Below are 12,147 nucleotides of genomic sequence, written 5' to 3'. Positions count from 1 at the left end.
AAGGATCTCATACCGACAGTTCCATGAGTAGGTTTAGATCGCTTCGATTTCATAGTGACCGAAACACAAACGACATATATTCAACACATATAGTTATGCATCTAAAACTCATTATCGACATGCTCAGAATACAAAAAATTAACAAGGAAAAAGGTTCATACTAGATGAAGACTCTCTTCATATGTCTGAACCCTCAGTAGCGGAAAACATCCCACCGATCTACCAGCACCTGGCAAGAATGTCGACTGCAACAGCACGATCCAAACGTACACGAACAATGCAGCGGGGTCGACACCACCACAAGAGAAACTCAGGTATCCTCGGCGTCAAAAACCCAAAAAGTGGCCTTTGGTGAGTTTGGTAGAGGACGGAGGAGAAGGTGACGTGTAGACGATAAGCAAGTGGGAGATGAAACTTTACTATCATATAGCGGAAATGCTTATCATATAGTAGAGCTACACGATCGTGTAGGAAAAACTAAACGATCGTTTAGGAAAAATATATGCAATCGTTTAGGAAAAATGTATGCGATCGTTTAGAGAAAGCGTGAGACAGACGATCGTTTAGACGAACGAGCTTCTATCGTATAGGCTCTCGCGATTGCTCTCACAGATTCTTTTGGGCACACGATAATACGAATGCACGATTGAATTAAAATGAAAACGATTTTCATTGTTTTAATCCGCCGGTTACCATAAATCCGTTAATTATCAAATAATTTAGTTAATAAATATAATCATATTATATTTATATCTTATAGTTTGATATTATATATCTACTATAGTATTTTCTCCCCTATTTGATATAAATCATATTTATATCTAATTTCCTCCAAAATAATGTATCTCATACATTTGGCCAATTATATCATATATAATTGAACTTCCTCTTGTCAATTTGAACATTTCAAATTAACCCAAACACTGGTTCTCGACTTTATCCAAGCTACCCAGGTGACCTAATGAACCTGGACTCGAAGCTCCAACGGTACGTGAATAGCTGACTAAACTCTTTAACCACAAGATACACCATCCGTTAACTATCAGTGATTCCACTAAAGACCAACATCTGAATTCTTCTTACCACAGATATATTTCTGTGTCCATCGGATATAACCAATCATGAGTACGATGACCCTTCATAGATGCTCATAAGTACAACTGGACCAATTTATCGTTTTTCCCCTATAATTACATGTCACTTCTTAAGTACCACTGATTCCTTTAATGAACAATAAACATAGTCCAACTATGTGTGAATACCTCTCGGGCCAAGAGAAGGTGTGTGGCACCACATCATTCAAGTCCTGGAATTAGCCCTTAAGGAAGCCATCTATCTACTTAACCCTACCTTGAGGAATGAGTGAATTCCATCTTGTGTAGCTGAGTTCCCAGCTCTCAAAGTAGACAAATCCCCAAAATGGTAGGTTTGAATAAGCGACCTGGCCACTCGCACCCATACAAATCAAAGGACCGCCCTCAATGGCAGGAGTTTCTAACTCACTCAGGATTGAGGTCATGTTACCTATGGTCATCCTAGTAGAGTGAAGTCTCTATCATGAATGGTGTTATATAACGAGACATTAACACTTCGTGGTCAGGTCTTATAAAAACTCTTTGTATAGGACGCCCCCACTCGCATGTCCCCAACACGAATGATCAGGATCAGACCATCTATGATAAGTCACAACACTTATAACCATTCTACAAAGCGGGCCACGTCCGTAACATTACTAGGATAAGGTTTTCCTCCTATATCCATATACTACTGACCATTTTGGTTATCACTCAAGACATGATCTACTTGTATGTCATCACATACATGCTTGAGTCACATACAGATAACCAGGGATTTTATGTTTATTGGTTTGTGGTAAAGCAAATAAAACAAATAACTGAGCAAAACAACAAGATGTGAAGTAAATATCATATATTAACAATCACATATGTTCGTATATACTGTTTACAAACTATAGGACGAGACTTTAAGGCATCAACCCCAACACATACTTCATACTTTCATCTTGTAAACAAAAAACAATAACAAGCTGGAGTATTTTTATAATAGCAATTTTCATACTCTCTCAATCTTCATACTCTCTCCATCTTCATACTCTCTCAATCTGCATACTTGTAACAAAAAACAATAACTTCATACTCTCTCAATGTTAAAACTTGTAACAAAAAACAATAACTTCATACTCTCTCAATGTTAAAACTTGTAAAAAAAAACAATAATTTCATACTCTCTCAATATTCATACTTGTAACAAAAAACAATAACAATCTCGCTCTCTCTCAAAATCTCACTCTCTCAATCTCACTCTTTCTCAAAACCTCGCTCTATCTCAAAACCTCACTCTCTCTCAAAATCTCGCCCTCTCAATGTTTGAACTTTGAACCTTGAACTATATAATGTTCTACATACTATTGATACAATGAAAAGAGCAATAGTTCAATTATGCATGTTCTGATAAAATTATGATATTGAACTTTGAACTTTGAACTTACATAAAAAATACATGTTCAATAATACAATGAAAAGAGCAATAGCTTTATTATACATAAAAAATAAATGTTTTTACATACATAAAAAATACATGTTCTATAAACATAAAAAATATGGAGTGTTTGCCTATAGTTGACACGCTAACTGCTTCCTATATTCACTCATTTTCTCCTGAATGATTACGGACGAATCAACACCAGTCACCAAGTGTTCTAGTAATTTGATTGTGAAGATGCCACAATCAAGTGACCCGTGTTCTATGTCGACGTTCATAGGTCATGAGATTTTCCAACGGGCTGTGGATAGGTCCGACTTTGAACGATCCACGTCACAGTAGTGAAGTAGGGATGGTACTATGACCGTTAATGGCTCTAGCCAATTCACTAGCTTTGTCATTGGTATGTATGATGGAAGTGAATCGAACACGAATTTGTGGCCTCTATTATTGTCCATTGCAAGGACCATCCAGTGGTCACTAATATTCATCGCTGTATAAACGAAATCCACATCTACCCATTTGATATCGAATTTACTGGTGACGTAGTCCTTATACGTGTCTTCATCTTCCCATGCTAGGGCAGCCTCCAGAAATGTCTTATTCTTTATTCATTTTAGTACCCCGCCACGAGCATTAAGGTGACTCTGTCAAATAAAATGAGAAGTTAAGTAATGAAATATAATGAGAAGTTAAGAAATGAAATATCAAAATTTACCGTTACACTAATTGGCAAGATGGTGAACTTGTGCATGCACATGTCGGGCCGGGTAGAAAATTTTTCTTTCATAAAAAAAAAATAAAGTATTTATGGTTTGCACAAAAAATTACTATGTCAATAAAAGTGTAAAATAGCCAACATGTAAAGAAGTCAAGACTAGGAAACTTACATCGCACTTGACCAACGAATTCGAGGTAATCAATTCCTTGAATAATTGCTTGGTGAGTGGTTTAAAGGAGTTCTCTCGAACCTCGTTGTCCGTATTATCGCCCGAGATCTAACCCATCATTTCTGTAAGGATATTGTGTGGAACATCATGTGCTACGTTATATGTGACAATCACTTTGGATAGTGACGTAGCTACACTTGGGAGATTATGCTTAACCACACTTTTCTTCTTCACTTGGGCTGGAGGTGTATATTTATCAATAGGTTTCCTCTTACGACTAATTCTTCGAGATTTCTACATAAACAGATAACAAAAGATTACTCATCAAGAAATATAAAAATATAAACAAAGATTACTGATCAATAAATTACTCACCAGTGTAACTTCTTCTGGGGTCGTAACAATCCAAGAAGTGTCGGCTTCTGGGATGCTAGACATGTCAGCCTCTGTATGTGGCATGGTGAGTAAGGCTGACATGTCGGGCTTTGTTTGTGGGACGTCGGCCTCTATAGGTTCGACATCAATTGGTGATGTCGTGGTGGTATCGGGCTGTAGAGGGGGGATGAGAGTGTCAGAGGTAGTCGCATTATTGGTATCAAGATCTCGAGATGGGATGGGTGACCTAGTCGTCTCCTCATTCACTGTGGAACCCTTTAATTAGTAAAGTAAAATGATGAGTTCACGAACACGTAAAAACTAAACACATAAAGACATAAAATGATAATAAATGCAAACCTTGCACATAGATTGCAACAATGATAGGATGGCTGATAATTGCCCTTCCATGTCCGTCATGTTTTCCTCCATACTGGATACACGACTATCTAAACCCGATATACGGCCATCCAACCTCGATAGTGAGCTGTCAATGGTCTGCAGGTATGAATAAATAAACTCGTCGGGATTGGCTCCCTCCCTGCGAAGGGCAGCACACTTAGGACACTCCTCATTCATAGGTCGCTCTCTACGGGAGTCCACAAGATAGACATCAAGTTGGTTCAACTCGTCCTCATCGCGTACGTCCCCCATCACATTATGGAACATATCATCACTAGGTGTGTATGTCCCTCATTTCACCCTTCCATATTCAGCATACTCGTGCTCAGAATGCTTAGGTGTATCCTTTCCCTTCACCCTGACAACTTCATCATTGTCATCTCCACGATGCTCATCACCTCACTTTCACTTTCAGGACTACCTCCATCACTAGTCGACCTATTGCCACTTTCAGAACTATCATCATCCACACCTAGATCAAATATAGGTCGTCTGTTCACTAGGGTATCCCAAAACTCCCTCTTAGCTTCTGACATGACAATACCCTTTTTAACATTTATCTGCATTAACAACCCAGTAAATTGGTTAATGTCAATTTAACAACCAGATAAACATATTATGCATAGAGTAAACGTACATTGTTAGACTCGAATATCTCTCTCTCGAGTACTTTGAAGGACACTGAGTGGGAGGATGACTATCATAATATGTGGGGCAAAGCCACCTTACTCCTTCACTCTGTAATGTTCTCAGCCATCGATGAAGCTAGGATCTCATATGTCCATACCTAAATAAAATTTAAAATATATTAAGAAAAATAGTAATGTTAAATCAAATAACACGATTATTATGTTAAGCAAATTTACCTAGAGCGCTTGTGGAAATCCACGTAATGAGTAGTTCACAACGTAATTTTTATTTCCTTTGACCCTCATCTTGTATAGACTGTTCTTATCATTCAACGCAGTCTTTAGGGCATCCAATATCCTCTCCTAAATAATGGTTCCCCAATCAAGACTGTTGTAGTACTCTAAGTTTTGAACGTCCTTAAAACGTTTGAGGTCCACTGCATTTTTCTGTTTGTTTTTCCCCATCATTGCGACCTCAGTATAGTAAACTACTGTGATCTTCACAGCATCATCATCATTTTCAAACTCCAATTTCTTGTATTTTTCTTCAAGTTGACGGAGATGTAAGGTGTCCTTCATCATTCGATTACCAAAATACTTGATAGCAAGTTCATACGAGGACTGTTGGTTCTGATCAACTCATGTTGGGGATTGCCACAAACCATATCAACAAAAAGTCATCTTTTGAAAAAGTGACAACCTTTCCACAAATAGAAAATGACATTGAGTCTGATCTCGTCCTCTTCACTTCTCTCAGCAACATGTGATGGATAATTGGGCTATTAAACACCATGTCAACGTCTACAAATCGCCAAAAAACTGTTCTCTTGAACATGTCCAATTGCCTTGGCGTAAGTTTCTCCTTCACAATCTTGTTTGCATTAGCAATGTGGGCCAAACTCGTTACTTGACCAGGAAATCGATCGACTTCGGGTATTCTAAAACGTGTTGCTATCTTAAATCACTCCTGCATGAAATAAAGATTCAATCAGTAAACTCCTTCAGAAAAAAAAATTGTAAAACAACATTCTATTTAAATCTCGCTGGATTCGCTCTCGCCGGTATCGCTTTTTCTGGGGTCGCTCTCTCTAGTAACTCTCACTTATCTCGCTCACATTCTCTCTTTTTACTCGTCTTCAACCATATAACACATCGAAAACCAGAAAAAAAAATAAAAAAAACCATAGGTTCACAGTATTTCTAAACTCCGGAACGACCTACCCTTTCTGGTGTCGCTTTCTCTAATATCGCTCTATCGATTTCACTCTCACTTATCTCGCTCACAAATTCTTTCTACTCGTCTTCAACCACAGAATACATCGAAAACTAAAAAAATAAACAAACAAAAAACCATATCAGCGTATTTCTAAATCCAGAACGACCCACAAAATTCCATTACCAATCAGTGTAAGACATTTTCAGACACAGATTGAAAGATTTATCAATCATATTCGATTTGTCGATGGTAGTAGAATCGTTTGCAAGCCAAAATAATGGATTCTAAAGAATTTTTTAGTTTATGAGTGATACGAAGCCATTAGCCTTAAAAAAATTTGAATGAAGAATTTTTAGTTTTGGTGGATTCTCAGTAAAAAAAAGTAAGAAGACGAAGCAGCAAGAACAATTTACGTAATTTAATATGACAATAATGTAAGTAGAAGGTCAATTGATAATTTTTTAAAAACAGACCATTTGACATTTTGGACCTAAAAATTGAGTCATCCATACAAATTTAGGTCCAAAATTGAGTCATCCATACAAATTTACATATGTTCAAGTGGAAGCCGTTAGGTAAAACATTATTTCGGTAATTGACGTACGCTATCCATTAAAATCTCGTTTTAGATTTTTTTTTTTTTAAAAAAAATAGGACATTCCTTTCCTTAAAAAAAAAAAAAATTAGGACAAGGACATTCCTTTATAGGACGACAAAAGATGTTAATCACTTAATATATGGAAGATACATGATGTGATGTATAATCTCCAAAAATTGATTAAGATTGATCAATCTTCCAAGATTTCCAAATCTCTCAAGATAACTTATTTCATTAAACTAAAAAAAAGAAAAGGAGAAAAAAAACTAATTAAAATTCTAACTTTAAGAGAACCAGAAAAGAAATGTGATAAAAACTCTTCCATTGATATGAGTTGGTTTTGGTTTGTACAAATACATATGTGATAAGAACTATGATCTGCGTCAAAAAACAACTGATGTGGGTCAGTTATTGGGCCCCCAACAGCTCAAGTACATGACAGTTCTCAAAGATTCCTCCGATTGCTTCCACTTCTGATCGGAAACCGCCGTAGCCGACGGAGAAGAAAGCTTCCTAGCCTGAGAAACCGATCTAACATGGTTTTTAGCGTACTGTTGAAGCGATCTAATGGTATGATTCCACCGGCAAATCCCTTGATCTTTCAAGGCCTCCACCACTCCAACACTGGCTGCTACAACCCAAGCTCTTCTCGAACAACTCATTTTTGCGCTCTCTCACTTCAATTTTTTTCTCTTGCGTCTTCAATATTCTGAATGCTTGAAAATGAATTGGGATTTGGTGATTATATATATACACACACACAAATTAGATCAGATTAAACAGGGGAAAAAGCCCCTGGTTTTCTTTGTTTTCAGTGGTCAAAATGGACATAAATGCCCTTGAGGTCCACGTATCAGGGCAAGAGATGGGAGGGGTAGAGTTGGGCACATGGTTTTTAATTTGGAGACTAAACCGCTGCGTGACAAAATCTCTTGCCTTGGAATTGATTTACAAAAATTCATAATTTAAAAATTTTTTTTTTTCATCATCCAATGTATCTGGATGAACTTTACTAACACGTTATCCCATAATGTTTATTTGTTTGTTTTTAATTTTTTATTCATAGAGATTGCCACTTTACTTTATTATATTATTGTATGATGAATCGTGCCCATGTTGAGAGGGCTTCAATTATGACTCATGTTGTATATATTTTATTACTAATATAGTTTGTGTACTCATCACTTAAAGTTGTATGCATCAAAATTTTAAATTATAATAAGGTCGAACAATTTTTTAGGCCTCATCCGTTCTTGTCGTTAGCTGCAAGTTCTTACAGACTTTGACATTCGGGTAGAATCAATGTGGTGTCAAGTCCAATACGCTCCAATATTGAAGTTAGTACTATAACTAAATTAAACACATCGAAAACATCCACACTCTCCTCTTTTGAGTGTAAGATTAAGAATGTCAAAATTGTATCTCACACTCAGAGTTGCAAGAGTGTTAGATTGAGAACAGTTCAATTGATATATATTTAGGCTTTTGAGGCCAGTATTCCACTGTATGCACTTTGGGCAAGGCCCAACAATAGTTTTTTTTTTTTTTTTTTTTTTTAAAGAACGTTGGAAAATTGTTCCAAATACTACTTTAAGTTTTAATCTTATAAAACTAGGAAAAATAGTTTTTCTTAGTTCATCTCGAACGATATTGACTATCAAAAATTAGTTAAAAAAGAAAATCAAAATTTTCTCTCATCAATTTATGAGCCTTCTCAATACACACACTAAAATTGTTTTCAAATTTTCTTTAAACTCGATTATGTTTACTAATTTTTAAAAAAATTTCAGCACAATTTATATCTTCATAATTATATAAATTTCTAAAATTCTAAATGAGTTTTTTCATTATCAAAATAGATTTTCCAAATGGATTAACATTTTTAAATTTTGAGAAAGATCAAATTTTTCAAAAAGTTAAATAAAATTTGAGATATATATAGTTAATTCTATCCGCAATTCTACTAGAAAGCTCAAATATACGATTTGAGTATTGAAATTAACATCGAGATGTAAATAATATCGATAAATAATCTAACGAAATATATTGAGAAAACTTCAAAACTCCAAATAATTGATAAGTTTTTTTTTATAAATTGTTTAAAAAGATACTAGTTTTTATAAGGTAAAAATACTTTTACAAATTTTAAAAGATGCTAGTTTTTATAAGATGAAAATTAAAATAAATAAGATATAGAATGCACGATTTAAGCTATCTCTAGCTTAAGTGATGGTAAAGAAACTCCAATAATGTAGAATTGTCTTAAATCGACCCAAAAATTTAAAATCCAACGCTAGCTTTCGTTCCTATATTTTAAATTTCCCTATTTTGATCTTTAATTTTAAATGTCTAACTTCCAATAATATATATCTTATTCTAAAAAACATCTCTTAGTTTGTTATTTTTTTCTTATGAAATTTATTATTACTATTTGTTTAATCTATTTCGATTGAAATGACTAAATCATAACAATTGAAAATATATGCATCTTTACTTCTTGGTGGATGAACAAGAAATTAAAATTGCTGTAAAGAAAAAGGGGAGAAAACAAGTATCCGTAATTGTTTGATTTCCATTAGCACCATATACCCAATTCATATACATCGCTATAACACAAATCCCCAACCGGCGATTTTTTCGCCCAACGCCACGGCGACTTGGATAAAAAACTTCGCAGCAGCATCTCCGGCGGCGGTGGGCTGGCTTCATTCGGTAATAATTTGATTTTTGATTTTTATTTTTTTGAAATTAAATCTATATCATCCATTTAGCTGAATTCTTAAAGATCAAGAACTTTTAATTGGGACCCCAACAGCTCAAATACATGACCGTTCTTAAAGATTCTTCCGATTGCTTCTGCTGTTGCTTGCCAGAAACCACGGCGGCGGAAGAGCCAGTCAATCTGGTGGCCTGAGGCACCGATCTGACATGGTTTTTGGCGTATTGATGGGCGGATCTAATGCTCTGATTCCATCGGCAAATTCCTTGATCCTTCAAGGCTTCCACGACGCCCACACTGGCGGCTACAATCCAAGCTCTTCTTGATGAACTCATGTTTTCGTTTTCCTCTTTCTTTTACTTGTTCGGTTGTGTAAGTTTTGTGATTCTTGATTTTGATGGAGCTATGGGGTCTAGCTGTTTATATATTTCGAAACTGCCCGCGGTTTCTATTATTTCGGTGGACGGCTGGATTTGTTTTTTTCTTTCCTAGACGATATTGCCCCGCAAAACCGGGTTTCTTTTAGTGGACTGAGAGGGGTAAAGTTGGGCTTTTAGGTATCATTTCCACGTGGTTTCCGCGTGGAATTCTGAGGTACAAACCGCCTTTTTCTAAACCGGAGGCATTGGACTCGAGAGTAACGAAATTCTGCCGCTCTTGGAGAAACCAGCTAAACAGTGTACAAAAGGGGCAACGTTGTCAATTCACATCTTTTTTTTTCCAAATTTAGTTAAATTTTTTTAAATTATTATAAAGTTCAATATGTTTGAATATTTATATATGAATATTTTAATTAATCTCTATTTTTTTTTATTTAGTCATAGTTTTCAAGAGATCAATGTCAAAATTAGTTGATGATCTATTCATATATAATAATGTTAACAAAAAATTGGAGGAAATTGAAATGTTATGTAATTTTTTTTTTCTTTTTGGAAACTTCTGCCCAATTTTAATAAGTTTTTGGTGAAAAATAGGAGTGTACATCATTAATAAAAAATACTTAGATTTATCTATAACACATATCTAATAACTACAATCTCATAAAATTAAATTCTTACCTACCAAAGATCTATTATGTTTATTACAAATTTTATAAAAGACAAGCATTCTTAATAGAAAAACATAAAGAATTCACAAATTCATCAATTCTAAAAGAACTATATATATTAATATATATATAATTCAGGTTAGGATGAGTCGAACTCATTTTTTTTTATTCAATCATAGACGTAACCCAATTCAAGAAAAATAGAAAAAAAAATTCAACTTAATAACGCAAGTCTAGTGGTTTGGCAATGGGTAAGCCAGGACGGGGAAGGGTTCCCCAATCCCCATCTCCGATGGAGGATTTTATCCTCATCCTCAGTCAGGGAAATGGGACCGGGGACCCATTCCTCATTTTCCTTTTATTTCTCATGGGATTTTTTTTTTTTTTTTTTAGTAAATTGTCTTTTGTTTGGGATTGGACACTTTAATTGAGCTTAGATTGGACAAATTAAAACTACATAATGTAAAAAGTTAAATACTTAATATAATATATAGAAAATATTTAAAAAAAAAAATACTTTTTTCTATTATATATATAGAAAATATATTTAAAAACCTAATCTGGGCGGGGTCAGAGTCGGGGACACCCTCCCCATCCTTGCCCCTATCCCCAATTCGGAAACCCTAAAGAGGTTCTCGGTTTGACCCCATCGCCACCCCGATTGAGGGGGACCCGACCCCACAAGGAATTTTGCCAACCCTCAAGTCCAACCCAACCCAACCTTTATAATTTAGATTAGATAGTCTAAATTGTTCAAGTTGGATCACAAAGAAAGATGAAGGGCCAAAAAGTCAGAAGTTCTTTCCAACACCCAAAGTTAGAAACCTTTCTCATTCCTCTTTTAAATTTGTACTAATTTATTATATACCATATAAAATATTAAATGAATGCCAACATGTGTTTATTTAATAATAATTTAAAATCACACTTATATTTGTGAGTGAATTTAATAGACCCAATTCCAAAGTTTAAATGATTTTTGGCTCACTTCAAAATCTTACCTACTTCATCGGTAAAAATTACAAAATTATAGTAAAAGAGTACAAGAAAGAGGAGAAGAGAACAAAATGCCAATCCGAGTGGAAAGTTTCATCTTGATAATTTCATTTAAATATAATGTCAATAAAGAATTAAAAAAAAAGGCTGACAAATTTCATTTCCATAAATCTATGACACTTAAAGGACTATTTGGAGTGCTGAATTGAGATATGATGTTTGAAGTTCATATGTCTGTAAAGTTCATATGTTTGTGTTTGGGGTACAGAGTTATTTGGTGTGAGTTCATATGTAGGAAAAATTAAAAGGATATTGTCATTTTAGAAATTATTTAGGAAAATATTGTTGTTTTCAAACTATTTGTAAAAATATTGTCTAGGTCGAATTTTGAATTCTCGACCTTCCCCTTTTCATTTGTAGGTCGAACTTTGAACCCTCGACCTTGCACTTCCTTTAACATTCTTATTTTGAGTCTGTTTAATTATCATTTTGGAGACCTTTCTCTATCAAAAGATCGTTTTTCTAAATTTTCATAACGTCCCCCTGGAATTCCTTCCAAAGCTTGTTGAACTTCCCAATCAAATTCGTCATAACACTCATAATTATTTGATGTGTTAAAAATAATTTTGTATTGGGAGAGAGTAAGAAAGAGAAAGAGTAAGAGATAGAGCGAGATTATGAGAGAGAACGAGATTTTGAGAGAGAGCGAGAGCGAGATAGCGAGATTTTGATAGAGAGCGAGAGTATCCGTACAAATTTTTCTTTTTTTTTT

At 34.9% G+C, this 12,147-nt stretch overlaps 2 protein-coding genes across 2 annotated transcripts; both read right to left on the bottom strand.

Annotated features, from left to right (window-relative positions):
* Nucleotides 1–6,913: 6,913 nt before the first annotated feature.
* LOC120078325 lies at nucleotides 6,914–7,339 on the bottom strand. Its single transcript, XM_039032564.1, has one exon. The coding sequence runs from the start codon at nucleotides 7,272–7,274 to the stop codon at nucleotides 7,017–7,019; it is 258 nt and encodes an 85-aa protein (XP_038888492.1). The 5' UTR covers nucleotides 7,275–7,339; the 3' UTR covers nucleotides 6,914–7,016.
* A 1,816-nt stretch (nucleotides 7,340–9,155) lies between these two features.
* LOC120078299 lies at nucleotides 9,156–9,739 on the bottom strand. The gene has a single exon (XM_039032535.1). It carries the CDS (start codon nucleotides 9,664–9,666, stop codon nucleotides 9,409–9,411), a length of 258 nt encoding a protein of 85 aa, XP_038888463.1. The 5' UTR covers nucleotides 9,667–9,739; the 3' UTR covers nucleotides 9,156–9,408.
* Between the last annotated feature and the right edge of the window lie 2,408 nt (nucleotides 9,740–12,147).

Source organism: Benincasa hispida, chromosome 5 (assembly GCF_009727055.1).
Source record: "Benincasa hispida cultivar B227 chromosome 5, ASM972705v1, whole genome shotgun sequence".
NCBI lineage: Eukaryota > Viridiplantae > Streptophyta > Magnoliopsida > Cucurbitales > Cucurbitaceae > Benincasa > Benincasa hispida.
The sequence above is the reverse complement of the archived record's forward strand: the minus strand, read 5'-3'. Positions and strand labels throughout refer to the sequence as shown.